The sequence below is a fragment of the Parasteatoda tepidariorum genome, chromosome 2 (assembly GCF_043381705.1).
Source record: "Parasteatoda tepidariorum isolate YZ-2023 chromosome 2, CAS_Ptep_4.0, whole genome shotgun sequence".
Lineage (NCBI taxonomy): Eukaryota > Metazoa > Arthropoda > Arachnida > Araneae > Theridiidae > Parasteatoda > Parasteatoda tepidariorum.
In genome coordinates this window covers 82,790,469-82,812,700 of record NC_092205.1, presented here as the reverse complement: position 1 = coordinate 82,812,700, position 22,232 = coordinate 82,790,469, and the positions used below count along the sequence as shown (strand labels likewise).

Sequence of the window (22,232 nt, the reverse complement as noted above, 5' to 3'; positions counted from 1 at the left end):
ATTATAAAAATGTGCAATAAAAATATATATTAATTTGAAAATACATTTTTTCTTTATTTTAAACAGGAGTTTGACATTATACCCTGTATAGCAAGTTTGCATGCCTATTCCTTTATTCTATGTGTTCGCACACACATATCACCTAGCAATTACTTTTAAGGTATTTCTCTGATAAGTTATGTGAGATATGTACAATATTTGACGCACTTTGTGATCCACCAGAGTGACCTAGGTTCCAAACTCGTGGCCTTACAATTAAATAGCTTAAAAGTTCTTCATTGAAATAAGAATTGTTGAGGCTTCAAGCTGTTCTCGTAACCAGGATCTTTTCCCTTAGTAGACATCACCTCGTAGGCTCGAGTGACCATCAGATTAATGGCTTGGAATGAGACAGGTTAGTTCTAGTACTTTATTTTCACCGCACTAGAGCTGCACAATGCGCTATTGGTCTCTGACGGTCTAGGATGACATGTCTTCGGATCATCCTCAGGGATGCTTCCCAGACAGTCGCCAGTAGCCCATTGTGCAGCTCTAGTGCGACGTAAATTAACTACAACAACAACAACATGCCATCTCAATTTTGATTTTCTACAGTAAAGATGGCTTCCCCGCTTTGGTAGCACGTGAAGTCGAGCACTCTACGGTAGGACATTCATAAGGGCCATTTATGCTGCAGGCGAAAAATATCGTATATGTGAATCCGGAGATGCAAATGAGAACGTGATTGGCTAATTTTTAGCAGGTAATTTAACTAATCAAGTTCAATTTGACTAATCAAGTCCTCGCTTTTATTTCCGAATTCGCTCCCGACTTTTTTGCGTTTTTTTTTGCATGCATTGTGAATGGCCTTCGATACCACACGCGATTGGTCCCTTCGCAGGCTGATCAAAGTGATCACCCAAAAGCTCACTGACCGGTGACAATGATGTTTCACTTCGGGGATCTACTCTGAACCTTGTCTTAAGATCAGACCACATGAGGCGTTCGTTCTTCGAAGTTATTGGAAAACCATTCCACTTGCAAAATAATTACATGAGCGCTTAATGAAATAAGACATCCCCACTCCTTAAAAGTTAAATTTAAATTTTTGAGAAAATTAACTGCTTGCTCGCTTCATTTATTCTTCGTTGATTTCGAGGCAGGAATCGAAGAACTTCGTTCTTGCAGCTCAAGACGTTAATCTCTCGACCACCCAGACCCATTCTCATTATATAATCATTCTCATACTTGTGTGTATATATACATGTAAATACATATCTTGTGTGCTCAGTAGAAGGAACGATACAGAAACTCCTGTCGTGTGGAGAGACAGACAAATGTCACAAATAAGGGAAAAACAGCTCTAACTATGGCAGGATTTTAACCCGCAACCTCCACTCCAACAGCCTTGGTGGAAGCACGATATTCTTTAATCGAGAAGGACCATATTTAATATAGCAATTAGCGTGCAAAAATAATAATAATAGTAAATTGAAAATAAATGAATGAATCGGCGAAATTCCACTCATGTGATGACAAGCACACCTTCTGTCCATGCATCCTCCTCTAACCTACAACCTTACATCCTCTTTATATCCAACGCTTTCAAAACCAAGCTTTCAAAAGGATACGCTTCAAACTCAACGCTTTCGAAAGGATAAAAGTGTGAAGAATAAGATGCTACTACAACTTCAACATCGAAAATAAAACGATTCAACTCTGTTGCGGTCTTTGCTTACCAAGGTTTGTTGGATCATGGTAAGGATAAAAGTTCTAGTTTTGTAGCGTAATTCTTATTTGGTCTTCATTTGAATTTCAACTTTATCATCAGTAACTACCTTTTATTTATTTCCTGAAACTGAAGATTCTTATAGTTCCCTTAATTGAATTAAGCTTTCTTGTCGTTTAAACATCTATTTCGTGAAATTAAATATTTTCATTCTTTTTTTTCTTCTTCTTTAGAGTTAAGCTTCTTATTAAGCAATTTATAAGAAATTTAAGTATTTTTAAATAAATTTTGACTTAATTTTAAACTTATTAACCCACATTCTGATATATTTGTGATGCTTCGAGTGCAATAATAATTTTATATTCTCATTATAGATGGGTACTGTGATTTGGTTATTGGTGGCTTTCTTTGCTGTAGGTAAGAAGAAATTTTGAAGTTTATTTGATAACCAAGATCTGTGGAAAAAAATAGTCTTAAAATATACTCTAAATATATAGTAGCACTGTGTCTTGTTTTGACTTCTGTGTTTACCTTTAAAAACGATGACATCATTAAATTAAGAACTGACCACAACTTCATGATTCTAAGTCGTAAGACATTTTGTCTTATAGAGAGCTGATTCTAATAATTTTTGTCGTAAATGCTGTGTTTTTTAAGCTATTAAAAATGGTTTTTGAGAAGTATTTTGATACAAAAATTCAGGGAACAGTAGGATCTTCTAACTGATAACTGTTAAATCTTTCTAAATGGGAAAGTGATTTCTTTATCGTGATTGCGCAGAATTTTTATACATTTATAACTTAATTTTATTAAACTAAAATTTTGCAGAATCTGTAGTTAAATAAAAACTTCGTTTAAATTGTCAAACCATGTTTTTTAAACGAAATAAAAATCTAACGTGTATAATGTCAGTATCTTTGTAATCTTTGTTCGAAAAATTATCATTTTATCACTAAAATGAATAAATTATTCTCTAGGTCTTTTGACTAAAAGAACTTTCCCATGTCTTTAAATTTAAAATTTTTCCAATTTCTTGAATCAAATTTACAAGTCTAATTTCATGAATATTTTTATTTACCTAGAAGGAAAAGTTAAATTTATACCTTTTCAGAAAAAGCTAAAATATGAACTTTTATTTAAGTATGTGAATATCAAATTCTAAACAGTGAAGCGATCCTTTAATTTATAGACTAGTAGATTGGAGCTCTAGGACCACGAAGCGCCTTTAAATTTTTATTTTTTTCTCTCTTGCAGGTTTATTACATTTGGGTTTCAATATGAAAATTATCTAAACTTATGTCAGCTTTTACATAATTTTATTGTTTCTTGTTTGACGCATTTGAGCTGCATCTAGTTAGTGCCACTGAAAAAACTTTTTACGTGATGTAACTTTTCATGTGGTTTCAATTTGCATTTTAAGATTCATTATCCTTGCTACCATAATTTAATTCTGTATTAAATGTTTCAACTTTGTACTGTGAAATAGCAGAGTTAATGGAGAGGCATCAAATCATCAATTTCAGCTGAATCTGCTCTTTGTAGCTAGATTGTGTTAAGCCTTCAACAGTTGAACTTTGCCACATTACCATTAACATTACTTCTGAGAGATCATATTTACAAATTGCTAATGTTAACTTCTGCCTTATAGATGCAGTCGACATGTTTGGTAAAGATAATCTACGAAACTCTGAGTTGCCGCCTGTTCGTCCTGAATCAATCGAAGCTTTCAAAAGCTTGCTACACAAGGCTTTGAGTACGGAAGGAACTTATCACAGAGATCTATTAATAACAGCGGATATACTTAAAGCTCCTCCCGGTTACGTAATTCCCAAAGATGGTGGATCTGGTATACCTCAAGAAATGCCGCTTTCTCCTGAAATGCGGGAGTATTTTAATGGGCAAATAACTCATGTATTAACATCGTTAGAAAAATTAGACTATGCTTTAAATAGACTTTTTGGAGAACGGTTATTAACAAGTCATTTTACGGAATCAAAAGATTCCTTGGATCCAAAACTTATGGAACATTTGAATTCTTATAGATCTAAAAACAAAGAATCAGTGGAATTTTCGTCAAATATTTCAAAAGGTAAACCTGATCTTCCCAAACAGGACTCTACTGATACCGACTGTGACGTAGAAGTAAATAGTCGTAGTGCGGCATGCAAAGAGAGCTCACCATCTATTCCGGAATTGCAGAGTCTTCCCACAGTTGATTTCGTAACGGCATCAGAGTCGGAATTCGCATCTGAAAAGGAAACTGCCACATCAGCTTCAGTAGTGGATGAAATTGCCACTGAGTACATTAAGGCTTTCTCAGAAATGCCAGAACCTTCAACAGTTTCATCTAATCTTCATGAGGTTTCCCTTTCAGAACAAGCTGATGGTGCTGTTAGTTTTACAGCACTTGATGATGAATTCATAATGCACCTAATGTCAACCTCCATTTCTCATATCTCAAATAAACCTAGCTTTGACCCAGATGAGTCAAAAGCTCATTTTGAAAAAGAAGCAAAATATCAGACTTCAACAACAGACGCTGCAACAGATTCAAGCGAATCTGAAGCAACAACAGAAACTAAATCTGATTCAATGCCTCCATCGCGCAAATCTCGAAGAGTGTTGACTTTCGAGGAGGTTCAAATATTAGATAAATCATTAACTCTAAAACCCGAACTAAAGTATCACGTTATAAGCACGTTTAATGAAGACCTTAACCCATTATCAGATATTTATTTCTCCTCAAATGATGAAATCGATGACGAAACATCTAGTTCAAAATCTGTGGAGAAAAAAAGAATTAATCCACGTGGCATTTCTCTTGAAGATCCTATATTTTACCAAGCTCCTACACCACAAAAAATGTTCCTGCGATATTATAGAGATATACCAGATACATCCTTTACATGCGAAAACAAGCCAATACCAGGTTTCTATGCAGATCAAGAGACTGATTGCCAGGTAAGATCTTAATTGTTTTTTCCATTTAAATAGAGGGATAAGGACTTTGTTAGCTGCCACTCACCAACCCCAATGATTGCTTCGCAGCAATTGTTTCATAACATAAACAAGTAGAAATTACTCCATTGAAATATAAGTACTATCAAGAATTTTGTTTTCTTAAACTTGTTCTCGCAATTCCCACGTCTAGCATTAATTTCTCTAAATTAAATGTTAATTTTGGATCAAATTTGATTGAAAAATAGTATGAAACTCGTATACTATTTCCTTTAAGATTTAATTGTAAACAGAAATAATTTTGCTTAATTATCATTTTCTTAAAATTCAATTTCAGATTAAAAGTATATTGTTATAAAAAATTTGGCGATTTGACGACTGCATACAACCAAGAAAGCTGATACATTAAACAAAATTTGTGCATGCATCATATTGTGTATGAAGCCGATGGTTAAGTCCTAACTGTTCTAATTCGAGAGAATACGAAATTTTGCACTGAGGGTTTTTTCAAAAAATTTTAAGAATGACCATTCGCAAATTCAAACGTTAAAACACATGAACGTATTTATCTTTCATATTTGTACATTACTGTATACTTGATCTTTCGGAGTCTTCAAACTCACAAAAAAAATTTCAAAAACAAAGCTAGATTCTGTTATTAAATGAACGAAACCAAATATGCATGTTTTAATGAATACAAATATAACCTTATTGTCTTTGTAAATAGAATAGGCATTTCAGTTACTCTATTTTCATAACTTTTTCTCTCTCCGTAACAATGGTATCCCTAAATCTTGCTTTTTTCCCACTCCAGTACATTACAATAATAAACAATATATTATGTTCCTTAACAGTCTGTGAATAAAAAATAGCATTACTGCCTGTCACATCGTTTCCAATAAGAAGCCTATTTTAATTACAAGGAGTATAGTAAACTATACTGTTTGTGAGTGGAATGTACGTGACAAGGTTACTATAGTTTGTCTACAAAAAGAACTCCCCTCTCCTGGAAGTCTAAGGCAGTCAGCTGCATTGGAAGCAAGAAGTAGCGCATTTCAAAGAGAGGACCTCTTTCTCCCTTGATTCCCTTTCTCTCTTACCGGAGCCAAAACCTGTTTTAATTTATGACCAACCAGCCATAGTTGAAATAGTTAAACACCGCAACAATAGTCACCGACACTACTCCAGACGAATGGCTGGGGGAGTTCTTCACATAGAAAAATTATAGACTTCCTCGTTTAATACTAACCCTCTTTTTACCCCGGGTTTAGGAAAATCTTGATTTTTCTCTCAAGTCAATATATTCAAACTTCTGACTGAAACTTACTGCCGCAAGGAAAATGCTTAGCTACATGCTTTGCTTTCAGCAAGATTTGCTGAAACTATGATAACTGAGAAGGGGAAACCTTGATATGGCTATTCTATTAACACAGAGCATAATTTTATTTTTTTATTAGGTGTTTCATGTGTGTTGGCCTGGGCGAAGAGAAAGTTTCTTGTGTCCTGTAGGATCTTTGTTTAACCAACAAGTTCTGTCTTGTGATAATTTCAACAACACAAACTGCTCCCTCTCTCACGCATATTTTGACGTGAACACTGCCTTCCAAGAGTTCGATGATGCTCATGCTCAAAATGTCACTCCAATACCAGATCCAATGATGAAACCTCTTCAGAACGATTCTGGGACAACAGCCATAGTTACGAATAGAGCGGATATCGTAGAGCTTTTCGAAGCTGACCTGCACTTTTCGGATATGGTCAACAAAACCAATATCACTGAGTTGTGGGACTATTTGCCGGTTAAAGCTAAAGTCTTTGTTTATCCGGAGCCCTCGGATCTTAAGACATTCCTGGCTCAGCACCGCCATCACAAGGTCAGGAAGTCGAAGGATGTGAGAGAACAGGAAAGTTCGACTGACTCTGAGGACTTTGAAGCTGGTGAACAGGATGATGTTCTCGAAAAACGGAGAAGAATAGAGGCCAATATTATAAGAGTGCTTAAAAAGTTATCGAGAAAGCATCGCAATTAAACTGAAAGACTTTTTTTTTTAAATTTTGCCGAAGAATTTTATGTTTTAAAATGTAAAGTGATGTTATTGATTAAACTATCTGTATTCACTTATTTAAATTCCTATTATTTCTAAACTTCATACATGGATTTCATGCCGCAGCAAATAAGTTTAGAGTTTTATCTCGGCATTAGGTAAAAGAATGACTTTTTTTTTCATCATCACATAAATTAAATGAAATGTTTCGAGCAGAAAGTGGTAGTTGCAACTACGAAATTCAGCGAGACTGAAAATTTCTGTAATGTACAAAAACCTAACAATAATTTCAATTAATATAAGTAGATTACTTTGGTTTATAAGACTTTAAAGCTTAATTTCAACATTAAGAAACTCTCAAAAATTTTAAAACTCCAACTCTTGTTTTGAGCTCGTCACAGTTAATAAATTCGAAAAGTTACATATCTAGTGTTTACACTTGTTTATTAGATTAAAGTTGTTTATTCGAAAATTATTTCCAAAATTCGAAGTTTACAGAACTTCCTTAAACATGATTTTTCATACTTTTTAAAAGCATCACACCACGAAATTTTTTTACAACCGAAGTCACACAAAACATAACTGAACAGACTCAAACAATTGAAATTCTTGCAAGTAATCTTATTTTACGATTACAATTATGACCGTGAATATAAGCAATCCTATTTTATGATTGCAATCATAATTGAAAATATTCCTTAGTTATTGCTACAATTCAGACTCAAATTGGATATTATTAGCACCTAATCTTCACTACAATTGCTTATTATCACAATTGAAGACTGCGGAATAGAGATAAACTCTTTAATATTTATCTCTGCATTCTTAAACTGGCAGTTGAGCTCTATTAAGAATGAGTTTCAAAGACATTTTTCATCAAGAGAATTATTTTACATTAACCGACTTTAAATTAATGAAAAGTATAAATATTTGAAAATTTATCACTTTACGTTGATAAAAATATTTGAACAAAATTTTTCAGGAGAAAAAGTATACTAGGTTGTATTTAAAGTTGAACGTCTCTATTTTCATTAGGGTAAACTTTTTCAGATATATCTGTTTTGACTGTATGTTTAACACTAAACATACCAACACTTTACAAAACAATACAGCATACGAAACCGGTCTTTTGACGTTTATACGTTTTGACGTATTGAAACTGCATACGTTTTTAGGCTTGTGTGCTCAATAAACCTTTTGCAGTAGAAGGATATCACATCCAAGGTTATGGCGGCATTAAACCCCGCCACCTCCACCCTTCGCACAGCGTTTGATGGTGTATATTATATAAAAAGAAGGAAGTATTGTATCTCAAATGATTGAAATGTAGTATGTGGTCATGTTTCAGTATTTATACTGGACTCGTTCAAAAGCAAATTAAGAAGCTAATATTTATTATAATTAGGTTCTTAAATAAAAAGCATAAAGTGTACATACTCCTTAAGAACGCTGTCAAAGTACAACAGCATCTAAATGACATTAATTGAATCTACCTTTAATACAAGAAAAGTATTAAAAGAATTTAAAATTTTAATTTTTTTTAAGAAGAAACTGTTGAAATAAAGCCTTTTGTGTATCAAGTAAAGTCCCCTAGACATATTCAACTAAGTAAGGTAATACGTGTACCTAAATAAAATATCAGATCTGCATAAGTATCAGTTGCGCAGTGTGGATTGAGGCACACATTCTGTATGCAGCAAACTTTGTTTTTAGCATATTTTGATAATATTAGACTTATATTATTGGACCGAGATATTGTCTGATAGACTTTGGTAATATTTCAGAATAGTTACTTTCTATACCCTAGGGAAAAAGGGGTGGCGGCATTTAACTATTCACACACCGGCTAGCGAGCTTTATACTAATAACCTAATCCTTGTCAAATAGAACAAGAGGTGCTACAAATTAAGGAAGGGCGGCGGCAGTAGGATAAAACCAGGATTTCGATGGGATTCGAACCTGATACTTTCGGGCTTAGGTTGTTGTTGTTGTATTTCATCTACGTCGCACTAGAGCTGCACAATGGGTTATTGGCGATGGTCGGGGAAACATCCCTGAGGATGATCCGAAGACATGCCATCGCAATTTTGATCCTCTGCAGAGGGGATGGCACCTCCGCTTCGGTAGAATTTATCCAGCACGCGAAGTCGAGAGTTTCACGGTAGAACAGTTTTTCGAGGACCAATACCACACAGCCTCGGTTCCTACGCAGACTAATCCAAATGGTCACCCACCCGCACACTGACCGCAGTCAGTGATGCTTGACTTCGATGATCTGCTGGGAACCGTGTCTTAACGATCAGTATACCGCGGGACTCTAGGCTTAAGAGTTATGGGGGAAAGAGCTATACTCTTTGACCATGGTGATCCCAAGTGTAATGATAATAAGAATGCAGGCTTGTAATACCAGGGTATCGATAGAAATAATAGTTGTGGTTAGAGAGAAATTATCTTACTCTTTCTTTGTCATCTGTGTAAGTATAACCAGCTTCATTCACAAAAGATAGGGCTGAAAGTCAATTTTAAAGTATTTTGCTTTGAGTGCTCCCCACTAAATGTACAAGTGAGGAGCACTCAAAGCAAAATAGAGCAACTAACAGAGGTCTGGGAAATCGACGGGTATTCTCTGTTCGCTAAGTGTTTTGAAACTAGAAGTAGCTGATTAATTTTAGCAGTAACTTTAAGTGTTTTAATCAATTTTTTACTTTTCTTACGGTTTATTTTCCGTAATGGTGTTTTCTATAAGACAATGGCGTACAAAAAGGATTTTCAACTCAGGTTATAATCCAGAAAATTTGATTTCATTACAGGCGTTCTGATTTTTGAGTTTACGACTACTAATGTTCAACTCCATAGCCTTGTAATTTGAACCCAATCCAGAAAACAAGGGAACTCCAAGATCAAGTATTGGGAGAAATTTTACCTTCGTGGAGGACTTTTTGAGGGAACTCACCCGCAGTTGCGTTACATGGAGAGGAAGACTACGAGAACCCCCTACTGTTAGCCTGACGGCAAAGGGACTCTAACCCATCATCCGTCTACCACTAAGGATATTTCACGTCGGCACTATGGTTGCTGCAAGCCGGATGCGGATTCGCATCGACCAGCCATCCCTGGGATTCTATTCAGGTTCACCTCATTGAAAGATGAACGCTCTATCTACTAAGCCGTCGCGGATCATTCCAGAAGATTCATATAGATTTTCATCTCCTCTGCAGAGGATCAAAAGTTTGATGACATGTCTTCGGATCATTCTCAGAGATGTTTCCCAGACCGTCGCCAATAGCCCATTGTGCTGCTATAGCGCGACGTAAATGAACTACAACAACAACAACAACTCAGTTATTCTATTTAAACTATTTGTATTGGACATCAGAATACAAGTCTACAGATTAATGCTCTCTTTATTATTCACATATAAAGTTGCCTGGTTGTGTGTTTATATGGCTCATAAGTACTCGTAGAATTGAATAAATATAGCACTAATTATCGGCAGGCATCACGAAGAGAAAAATAAAATAGCACCTATGGTTACAGAGGTAATCGAACGTATTGGTTCCGCGCTACAGACATTAAAGTGTTGGTTCTTGATTTGATTTGCTCCTCGTTAAACTGTTCTACCGTAAAGTGCTCGACTTCGCTTGCAGGTCATCGGGCTACGAAAGCAGGGAAGCCATCTCCTCTGCAGAGGATCAAAATTGTGATGGCATGTCTTCGAATCTTCCTCAGAGATGTTTCCCAGACCCTCGCCAATAGCCCATTGTGCAGCTCTAGTGCTACGTAAATAAACTACAACTACAACAACTTGATTTGATTATTAACGTCATGCTGGACTAGAATTATACTAATGGTTGTATTGGTGACAATACGAGGATAATTCTTTTTGATGATTTGAAAACTGTAATGGCACGTGCCTGCCCAATACATGATCCCACTGTAGATCATAAAATGGTAACAATCTCACGAATTTCATGCCCCACTTTGCGAAGATATTAGTTTGTGCTTCAATTAAGAGCAAGTCAATGCTTTTCACTTGCAAGCGCTAAAGTACTTCATTGAGTTTGAGTCTTTCAATTTAAAACCTTGTGTCTTGGACACATTGATGTCTTCATGAAGAATACAATTCCTATTTATTTATTTATTTATAAACATGGTTAGGCTTCTGTGTTGAATACAAGTAGAAGAGTAACACAAAAGCACAAATATACATTCAGTGTTACAGTGGGAATCGAACCCACTACATTCAATTAATGACCGAGATGCAAGCATACATGCTCTTACAAATTATGGGGGTTTTTTGTTGCAAGCTTCGATTGGTGAACATTTATTTACGTCACTCAGTTTTCGAATTGCTTAGCATGTAATATAGATAAAAAGAACAGCTAGATCGTATTTGCTGCTTTTTCTGCTAAGTGTAAACATGCTGCTTTCACAAGCAATAGTAAGGGTTTGTAGAAATTCTATTTTTTTCCCACCTTCCAAAAATACTGTAATACAAGTTACTTAGTTTAGAAAAATTCAGTTTTTAAAATAAATATAATTTTTTAATATTCTTTTTTAAAAAAAGGAGCCTTAGAGAGTATTATTAATCAAACCTCTTAACTTCTTTAAATTTACTTTTAACGTTAACATGAACTCAGAATTTTAAGTGAAAGTTTTATAGTATAGGAACAGTTATTTGACTCTAATTTGTTTTTCATTTCTAGGTTTCTGTTCTGGGATTTCTTGTTACTGTCGGTATTTCAAGTAAGTTAAAACACTTATTTAAGCTAATTTTTACTGAAAGTAGTAATAGAAATTTTAAATACTACGTTTTGAGAATTTCTTGATGGTTTGAAACATTTTTGCCAGTGATTGAAACTTTTACCGCGCACTCGATAGACATAATATAAACCATATACTTCATATTGATACCAGTAAATTTATAATAATCGATAAAATTAGTATTTGGAAAAGTTTCAGTGAGTGTAATATTAATATTACTCCAAAATGATTTAATGCTTCAATGCGTTAAAAGCTGTTTGATAGTTTTTCTTTTCAAAAATAAAAATAAATAAAATCTTTACTAAATGCTAAGACTATCAATTTCAAGCTTTTATTTTTTTCAGATATCTTTGTATATTTATAAAATCAAATTTGAAAATTAAAATTATGAAATAAGTTATAAAACATGTGTAATTTTATATCTCAATTGCTTAGTTAAAATTACGAATATTTTCTTTATTTTTTACAGTATTTTATTTAAAAGTATTTTAAAATAACTTTCAAATTAAAAAGGTTCAAAATTAATTTATCAACAAATAAATGTATTTTAAGAGATATGCATTTCATTATACATCATATTTGTGTATATAAATGTATTAATCAGAGTGGGGGGTAAGTAATCTTTAGATGTTAAGGACTATTTTTAATCATTAGGTGCTGAAGTGTTTGAAACTCCAGATGAAATTGCTGAAACTCGGTTAGGTGTGAAAACCGCTTTTGCTAAACATGTAATGGAAATTTCTGATTTGCTTCATATGTTCATTGCTTTAATTAATAGAGCAGACGAGACAGAGGGTCGAGAACTTGGTTTACCAGAAATAACTACAACCGATCCAGCGAAATTAGAATCTGCAAGTTTAGAAGAGTTGTTCGATAGATTCGAAACTGCTGCTCAATCTTTCCGAACCAGATTCTTAAAGTATCTCAAAACTACGGAAACTCCTTACTTGAGGGTTACGCCTACAATTTCTACTATAGTTGAGCTTAATAAAGGGGAAGATTTGACAAAGTATGTTTATGAACATGAAAATGTCGACACAGATGGAACTGTTTTAAACTCTGAAACAGATAATGCATACGGTGCTTCAACAGTAAGTCCAGTTGGGAGTGATTCCACAAGTGAAAAGGCCACGTTATCGTTTATTTTATCAGATGAGGGGGTATCAGATTCAGAAATGGAACCTGACTATAGCACATCAACTATAGTTCCAGATGTAAGAGATAATGATCCTGAAATTGATGAAACTTCCGTTGCATTTATTCTGTCAAATGAAGAGGCTACAGATTCTGAAATGGAGACCGAATATCGGGCTTCCCAAGTAGTTCCAGATGATACTGATTCATCTGAGGATAAGTCCTTGGAATTTATACTATCGAATGAGGAAGATCAAGAAACTGATGAATCTACCCGTACTGTTGATGAAACCTCTGATGTAACTTTAACATTTGTACCAATTACAGAACAAAATGCAGAATCTTTTATTGATGAAACAACTTTTGAATCTTTTCTTAATGGAAATTTTGAAAATCCCAAGCTATACGCAACAGAAGAAACGTTTGATCCTGAAGAGGAATCTGCTTTGAGTGAAAAGCAAATATTTACACAAACATCTGACAAATTTTTCAAAGGAGAAGCTACTTTAATGTTTCAACCAACAACTGAAGATGAAGAGGCTGAAATAAAGACTGTAACTTTCCCATCAGCATACTCTGCCGAAGAAGTTACACTGGTACCATTGACAAGCATAGATGATACGCCTGAAGAATACACTCAGGCTCCATTTTCAACTACAAAAGACTATAATTCTGATGGAGAAACTATGGGTGTTCTGTCTACCACAGAAGATGATGATTCAAACGAAGAAACTATGGGTGTTATATCTACCAAAGAATATGATGATTCAAACGAAGAAACTATGGGTATTCTATCTACCACAGAAGATGATTCAAGCGAAGAAACTATGGGTATTCTATCAACCACAGAAGGCGATGATTCCAACGATGAAACTATGGGTATTCTATCAACCACAGAAGGCGATGATTCCAACGATGAAACTAAGGGTATTCTGTCAACCATAGAAGACGATGATTCGAGCGAAGAAACTATGGATATTCTATCAACCACAGAGGACGATGATTCAAACGAAGAAACTATGGATATTCTATCAACCACAGAAGACGAGGATTCAAACGAAGAAACTACAGATGTGCTATCTACTACAGAAGATGATTCTGATGAAAAAACTATGGATACTCACTCAATCACAGAAGATGATTCTGACGACATTATAGTAGAAGAAAACTATGAATCTGACAAGGAAGCTACTTCCCGGTTTACAAAAAAGGATGCATCGTCAATAGAAGAAATGACTGAATTGGTCAAAATTCTTCGTGAAGCTGCTGAGAAATATGACAACAAAGAATCTGCCAAGAGTTCCAAGCTCGAAGATATTAGCTCTAGTGACACTGAAAGTTTTCTTGATTTGGAACATTTTGAAAACAATGCTAAGCATACTCTAAAAGTTCCAGAAGCTTCCATAGAACAAGTGATTGCTGCAATTTCTTCTAAAAACGAGAAGACAGTTGCCACTGATCCTGTTTTTCTAAGGGATTCGTACTCTCAATTGATGTTTGAAGATGCTCAAAATCAAGAAAATATTTCTGNTGATTCAAGCGAAGAAAGTATAGGTATTCTATCAACCACAGAAGGCGGTGATTCAAGCGAAGAAAGTATGGGTATTCTATCAACCACAGAAGACGATGATTCAAACGAAGAAACTATGGATATTCTATCAACCACAGAAGACGAGGATTCAAACGAAGAAACTACAGATGTGCTATCTACTACAGAAGATGATTCTGATGAAAAAACTATGGATACTCACTCAATCACAGAAGATGATTCTGACGACATTATAGTAGAAGAAAACTATGAATCTGACAAGGAAGCTACTTCGTGGTTTACAAAAAAGGATGAATCGTCAATAGAAGAAATGACTGAATTGGTCAAAATTCTTCGTGAAGCTGCTGAGAAATATAACAACGAAGAATCTGCCAAGAGTTCCAAGCTCGAAGATATTATCTCTAGTGACACTGAAAGTTTTCTTGATTTGGAACATTTTGAAAACAATGCTAAGCATACTCTAAAAGTTCCAGAAGCTTCCATAGAACAAGTGATTGCTGCAATTTCTTCTAAAAACGAGAAGACAGTTGCCACTGATCCTGTTTTTCTAAGGGATTCGTACTCTCAATTGATGTTTGAAGATGCTCAAAATCAAGAAAATATTTCTGAAAGAATTGGACTGATGCAAACCACACCTGCATATTCATACTTGGATCATGTGATTGGTTTACCAGGAGATGATTATCCGAATTATACAACTATTGCACCAACCTCATTTACATGTGAAGGCAAGGAAAATCCTGGACTCTACGCTGATCTTGAAACTCGATGCCAGGTATGTACATTTAATTTTGGCATGATTTCAAAAAATGTTTGCCTATTCACTCTGTACAAACATTTTATTTATAGATAAGTTGTAACAAATTAATAAAATTTGCTAAAACAAATATTAATTTCCTATAATGTGTTAAATGGGGAATTAAAGCTTAAAGTTCATACAACAGATGGTTTTGTATTTATTTGAAATTTGTTTAAAATAAATATTAGTCTGGGTAATTAGTCTCTTAACATAATGCTGTTCCATGAATGAACATTAATATGTATGAAACTTTTTACATTTCATAAACTGGTTTTATTCTCTTGGTGTTAAATTATTTAAGATGAGCATTACGGGTTTAGTTTCGCTACTTTTGTATGTTTACCTTCAAATTTCCGAAATTCGTTCTGATAATTCTAAATCCTGTTAAAATGTTAAGCACTTTCGATGTTATTTCTAACATACTTCCGGTTGAATAATGGTGAGAAAAAAATTTAGATAAAATATTTATTAATTACTATTACGCATCAAACTCTAAGCCTTTGTATTTGCAATACTAGTAAATATATTAAATGTTACTTTTAATAAATTATGTTGAAAGCATTGCAACTAGTAAAGTTAAATAGTTAACAGAATACTAAATGTAGAGAGCAAGTATTTTTAACAGAGCTGTGCTAAATTTAGGGAATTTCATATTCAAAGGCTAGACAAGAGTTTAATATTTATAATGCTATTTTATTTTTCAACAAATATTTCGAATGATTGTCCAATATTTTATTTTAAGTTTCAAATTGCTTTAATCTAGTATTAGTTATTGCAAATGTTCCTACTTTAGATATAAATTTATATTAAGGTGAAGTTCAAGCGGAGGTTTGACTTTCATACTTTAACTTATCCAGAGTTTAAATGTTAATAAATTTGTTAGATCTTAAAAAATTTAACAAGAAATGCAATAGAAAATTACACGAAAATATTTAATATTTTACTCATTTTGGGAATTAGCTTCAAATTTACAGATTAATTAATTTTTTTAAATAATAAAAGCGTTCTTAGACTAACTGTTAACACTTTTTCACTTGTATAATTGTCAGTTTTGCAAATATTTTGCTTAAAAAGTGTCGAGCAAAACAAATCTGAAAGGATAGTTTCTCTTATAAATAACTTTATTCCGCCTATTGTAAATGATATTCAGCAAATACAAACTAGGATAAGTATAGGAATTCAAATTATTAAAAAATAAAATAGTTTTTTTTTTAAGGTGTGCCTACTTTTTCCAAATTATCACTAATCAAGACAGAATTTCCTTCTACCTTTCTGTACCAATACTTTCACATCCAAATAAACATTGCTTCAAACTTTTGGTTTTGAATAAATACAGTACTAAATTTAAAATTATACTCTCGTTAAAATCAGAACTTATGTAGTCTTATACGTGAGTTCCATAAGCATATATTTATATAGTAAGTTTAATAATTTTTATAGGAATCTAACAAAACTAATGTGAGATGTTTTATTTCAACTCCTTTGCTTACAAGAAACTTTCATGCTTTCCCACAGAGCATAAGTTTATGTACAAGAAACATAGATCATCAGGATCAACAGGAAAAATTTAAATCTTAACTTGTTAATGTTGCATTAGTTTATAATAAAATACCAAATATAGTTTTATTTTTAAAATTAGTTCATTAAATAATAGTTATATTTGTTTTAAATATCCAAGCAAATATCTAGCGTTAAAAATATTTTCCCTAAAAGCCCATATTAACTCAGTATAGAGTTTGAAAATAAAAATTTCTTTCTCTGCAAACACTGGAAGAATAAAATAGATTCTGTAAGAATTATGGCTTTTCTAAAACTCCCGCATACTTATTTTACGCAAACAACGTCCTGTCTAGAAATAGCTCCAGGCAAAGTCTTACCGCTACTTTTGCAGCTCTGTGCGAAAGTACATAGAGGTTTTCTCAGCATTTGAGCATTTGGTATTTAATGCGAGCAGAGTGACCATTTCTGGGAAAGGCTACGTTTAAACCCTATTAAATAACGAAAGTCACCCTCTCGCGGTCAGCCCTTTGCTTGGAGACCCCATATTGAGTTGTGAAAGTGCACAAACTAGAATAAATATAGGAATTCGAATTATTAAAAAATAAAAATTCTTTTAAGGTGTGTCTACTTTTCCCAATTATCACTAATCAAGACAGAATTTCCTTCTACCTTTCTGTTCCAATACTTTCATATCCAAATAAACACTGTTTCAAACTTTTGGTTTTGAATAAATACAGTACTAAATTGTTAAGGATGACTTCTTACACTTGGGACTATTAATTTTGTTACACTTTATTTAAGTTTTTACTACAAAACAAATTTATATTTTTAATTTTAGGTATTCCATGCGTGTTGGCCACAACGAACAGAAAGCTATCTTTGTCCAGTTGGCAGTACATTTAACCAGCAAATACTATCATGTGACTATTGGTTCAACTCGACATGCTCTCTTTCTCAAGATTATTATGATATAAACTACCTTCTGCAAGGTTATCAAGCACCAGTCGAAGATGGGTTAAATGAGTACTTGGAGGAAAATGTCATCTATCCGTATAATTTTCGATTAGAGCACTCCCACCCAATCTTTGAAGAAATGAAATTTCTACCATTCCTGTACAAGATAATCAATTATGCCACCAAAAGACGAGGACTAGAATCTGGTACAGAAATAGACTATAACAAAGCTGTAGAGATAGAATTCGATAAAAATTCACCCTTGCCGACTTTTGAAGATCTAGCTCAGCAAGAGACCACTACCGATTTGATTGATTCTGTGAAAGACAGATTCAGAGAGCTTGTAAGATCTTTCGTTGCATCAGAGGTTTCTAAAGGCGGTGAGTCTTCTGATGATGATTCTTCACTTCATAAAACGAAACTTCAAGAAAGGAAATCTGTTTACGAGAAAATGTCTAGACCTAAAATTGAAAGGTCTGGAATTTTACCAGAGGTCAAAATTCAGGAAAACGTAGATAAAGAAACCACGTCATCAAAACCAGACGTGAAGCAAGATATATTGTATAAAAGCGCGCCATCCAAAACTGGTAAAGAGCAAATAGCACCTGCAATTGTATTCAAAGTGCTTGAAACTGCTGAAAATGTTGTAAGTAAAGGAATTCTGCCCATGACCAGAGAACTGTTAGCTGCCAACTATGTTAAGCTATATAAAAGAAAGAAACTGTAAATAGTTTTAAGCCGTTTGTTTTTACCAAGTTTATATAAATTTTATTCTTTGCAACTTATGTAATTAATAAACCCTGCTTTCTTTATCTGCTTACGATTCTGTCATCGAGTTTACATTGTTACCGAATTTCCCATCATTTTTGACACGAACATTTTCATCAAATTTCTCTATTAAAAATAAGGAAATATCTTTGAATATTGAAGTTTTAAGAGATATTAATCTGAGCTTTAAATTTTGACTCGTAAAATTTTGCCTTTGCCTTAACAAAAGTGAAACTTTTTAATGTCCAGCCACATAGAGTGTCTGAAATTAGCTCACTTTTCAGCCTAGTTATTTTTCAGATTTTGATTTTTTTTTTAATCTCTAGTTGTAGCTGCAAGAAATCAATATTTTTCTTTATTTGAATATTGATTTCATGTATCAGTTTCTTTATATAAATATTTTTCTATATTTTTATTTATTCTTGAAATAAGTTTTTATTTCGGAAAATAATCGAAAAATAAAACACGTAATAAGAGTTCAGAATTGGGAAGAAAAATATTTATTTTAGAATGGAACTGATGAGTAATTACCATTTTTAAAAGGACGCGTAAGAATCAATCTGAACTGAATAGTTATAATGAATAGCAAATTATTAAACTGGATGGTCTTATAGTCAAGATATTTGAGTAGAAGAAATTGGAAATTCATAGTTATTCACTTATTCATATTTCCCCTTCGACCTGAATTATGAATTCAGCAGATAAAAAAAATCAATGACTGGCTCGAAACATTCATTATACGTATCTTTAATATGAAATATAATGTACCACTAATATTCCTAGTTTTCGGTTTCTTAACTGCGAATTATGCCAACTCTCTAATAAAAATCGTAAAAATGAGGAATATAAAATCTAAGGTTGGTGGGTACTTTATTTACGTACTTTAATTACGTCGCACAAGAGCTGCATAAAAGTCTATTTGCGACGAACTGGGAAACATCCCTGAGGATGATCCGAAGGTATGCAATCGCAAATTTGATCCTCTGGTGAGGTGATGGGTCTCCTGTTTTGGTAGCCCGACGACCTGCTCTCGAAGTCAAGCAATTTACGGTAGAACAGTTTAACGAGGACCGATACCGCACACCCTTGGTCTCTAAGTAGGCTGATCAAACTGGTCACCCACCCGTTTACTGACCGCAGCCAGTGATGCTTAACTTAGGTGTTCTACTGGGAACCGTGTCTTTACGATCAGTCCAATGCGGAATTTAGTGCTCGACTTCGCTTGCAGGTCGTCGGACTACCGAAGCGGAGGGGAGCATCCCCTATGCCGAGGATCAAAATTGTGATGGCATGTCTTCGGATCATCCTCAGGGATGTTTCCCAGACCGTCGCCAATAGCCCATTGTGCAGCTCTAGTGCGACGTAAATGAACTACAAAAACATTAAAGCTATTAAAAATAGGTAGGTACGTATTTTATTTACGTCGCACTACAGCTTCACAATGGCCTATTGGCGTGGTCTTGGAAACATCCATGAGAATTATCCGAAGACATGCCATCTCAATTTCTATATTTTCCAGAGGGGATGACTCCTCTGCTTTGGTAGCTCGATAACTTGCGTGCAAAGCTGAGCAGTTTAACGAGGACCGATACCGCGCTTCCTCGGTCCCTGTGCAGACTGATAAAAGTTATCAGCCACTGCCAGTGATGCTTGACTTCGGTGTTCTAATGGGAACCGTGTCTTTACGATCAATCCACTACAGGAAAGAACTATTAAAAAATTATAAACAACAATTCAATTGTTTAAAACTTGCTTTCTCCAGTGAAAAGTTGGTCCATCTTTTTTAATTCGTTAAACGACAGCTACAGGGGTTAGACAACACTTTTTTACTAACTCAATACAAGCAATCTTTCTTTTAGCAGCAATGGTTTTTGAAATTTTTACAAGGCAAAACTGTTGCATAATTTGAAAGATCTTACTTAAAACTTAACAACTGCTGCAGGGGTCTAACAACACTTTTATACTAACTCAATGCAAACAATCTTTTTTTCAGCAGCAAATGTTTTTGAAGATTTTACAAGGCAAAACTGTTGGAACAATTTGAAAGATCATACTTAAAGCTTTTGGAAACGGTGTTCTTTTCACTCATGTAAAATTTGCATCGACTGAAATTTGCTTAGAAAATTAAAAACTTCTTTCCTTTTCAATACCACTATAATTAATAAAGCTCCGACCGGCCTGTGTAGGGGTTAGGGAACTGCCCTTGCATCAGAAAGGTTTTTGGGTTCGAATCCCGGGCAAAGCATGGATGTTCTTTCATTCTCTGAACTGTTTGTCGTTACTATGGGAGCAACGTTGGCTCACCTGATATGGTGCCCCTGAAAGAGAGGCCAACAAAATTGCCCTGTAAATGCCTGAATTGACGAAATGTTAACACAGGTGGGGATTAGAAAAAAATTAAAGAAGCTTTCTGAAATAATATTGCAATCTTATAGAATACTTTCAAAATTGCTGGCATTAAAACTAGAAAAAATTAATTAATTCCCCCCCCCCTTCAATTTGGTAGATTCAAATTTGAAATGGCATTTGATGGAGCCGAATTTCACACACCATTTCTAAACTCTTCAATTATGATCTTTAGAATTGTTCCAAGATTTTTTTCTTGCAAAATATTCCAAAAAAAAATGTGTTGCTAAAAATATTGTTTACATAAAGGTCGAATATTAATTTTCCCATTGTCCAAATTCTGTAACTCTAAGTTCGAGAGAAAAAAAAGGTTTAGATTGCAATAAAGCCATATTTATTATTTTTTTTTTAAATAATATCTTACTAATCAGTGGTAATGACTTTTTTCAAAATAACAAATGAAATTTTCCTCTTCAAATAGATTAGCTTATTCATTGCTACATATTTCTTTAACATTACCAAACCACTCGTTTCCTTTACATGCATATTTATTTACATAGTTTTTTTACAATTACATCAACTAAAAACTAAATTAGTTTGATAGTGTTTATTTGAAAGATTAAAAAAATACTATTAAAAGTATTTATAATCAGTTTATTGAAACAGACTTATGCCAGTCACCGCAAATATTAGCATTTTCCACCTAACTGGTATTAATTCGCCCTTGTTGTAAAATTAACATAAACTTAAATGTTAAAGGAGTGTTAATTAACAACTTGACTAAAAACTTAACTGCATGAAATTTTATTTTTGATAAATAATGCTAAAAACTTACAGGGATTTGTTTAATGGCAAAAATATTTAAAAAAACACGTTAAATTTTTTTCCAGGTGCTTTTTTCTTCTTTTTTTTTAGAAAAAAATAAAACATTGACGTATTTCTACATTATTATGAATAATTCCACTTTGACTTCGACTTACATATTGCTTACAATACTGTAATATTTCAAACAAAATTTTTTCTATAAATAATTGTTCGCAAGCATAAATACTTTTCATATAAATAATCCGGACCGGGATAGCCTGGTCGGTTGGGAGCTGGACCCATGTCCGAGAATTCGTGAGTTCGAACCCCACCGGCCGAAGACACCACGTGTAGTAAAGTGACTGATGCACGTTAAATCTGTCGAGTCGTAAAAGTCTTCCATGTTCCCATAACAAATCAATACCTCTAGGGGTACTGGATTGGAGATCGATCGTTCTCTGATTCAGGTCAAAATTACGATCTGTGGATGAATGTGTGAATGGGGCCGCCCTATAAACGGGTGCGCCGTATGGTATTGCAGAAGTCGAATTCTTGGCCATAGATGGCGCCATTGGAAAGCAAGAAAAATCGCACCCCCTCTGCCTGAACAGGCATACGTCAAAAACAACAACATATAAATAATCGTAATTCCTATTAACTATCCAAATGAAGTAGTAGTCAGATAGCATGCCAACAATGGCAATTCTCACAAATAGAAAAAAATGTTCAAAAGTCTAGTTGCGTTTGGAAACGATAAACTAGTTTTAGGACAATTAAAATTTAAAAAAAATCACTAATATGCAAAGGTTGCTTTATAGAAAGACATGAGATTTAAACATACTGTGCACTCTACATCGCTTCGCATTTAAGGGTTAAGTCTATATCTTAAATAAGTGTATAACA

At 33.9% G+C, this 22,232-nt stretch overlaps 2 protein-coding genes across 3 annotated transcripts; both read left to right on the top strand.

Moving 5' to 3' along the window:
* Nucleotides 1-1,194: 1,194 nt before the first annotated feature.
* LOC107451953 (uncharacterized) lies at nucleotides 1,195-6,788 on the top strand. Of its 2 annotated transcripts, none has more exons than XM_016068197.3 (4): nucleotides 1,195-1,737; nucleotides 2,083-2,125; nucleotides 3,357-4,669; nucleotides 6,124-6,788. In XM_016068197.3, exons 1-4 carry the CDS (start codon nucleotides 1,735-1,737, stop codon nucleotides 6,694-6,696), a joined length of 1,932 nt encoding a protein of 643 aa, XP_015923683.2. In that variant the 5' UTR covers nucleotides 1,195-1,734; the 3' UTR covers nucleotides 6,697-6,788. The 2 variants fall into 2 exon arrangements, with proteins under 2 accessions (XP_015923683.2, XP_015923684.2); XM_016068198.3 differs by having other exon boundaries at nucleotides 1,697-1,809.
* Nucleotides 6,789-11,046: 4,258 nt separating this feature from the next.
* On the top strand, nucleotides 11,047-18,223 carry LOC107451955 (enolase-phosphatase E1). Its single transcript, XM_071176974.1, has 4 exons — nucleotides 11,047-11,158; nucleotides 11,418-11,457; nucleotides 12,130-14,933; nucleotides 17,296-18,223. The coding sequence occupies exons 1-4, from the start codon at nucleotides 11,132-11,134 to the stop codon at nucleotides 18,136-18,138; spliced, it is 3,714 nt and encodes a 1,237-aa protein (XP_071033075.1). The 5' UTR covers nucleotides 11,047-11,131; the 3' UTR covers nucleotides 18,139-18,223.
* Nucleotides 18,224-22,232: the final 4,009 nt, after the last annotated feature.

What these genes read in the sequence shown, in the direction of transcription:
- LOC107451953 (XM_016068197.3), top strand. An exon ending in GGTGGCTTTCTTTGCTGTAG is followed by an intron (nt 2,126 to 3,356) that starts GTAAGAAGAAAT and finishes TCTGCCTTATAG; the next exon opens with ATGCAGTCGACATGTTTGGT. An exon ending in ATCAAGAGACTGATTGCCAG is followed by an intron (nt 4,670 to 6,123) that starts GTAAGATCTTAA and finishes TTTTTTTATTAG; the next exon opens with GTGTTTCATGTGTGTTGGCC.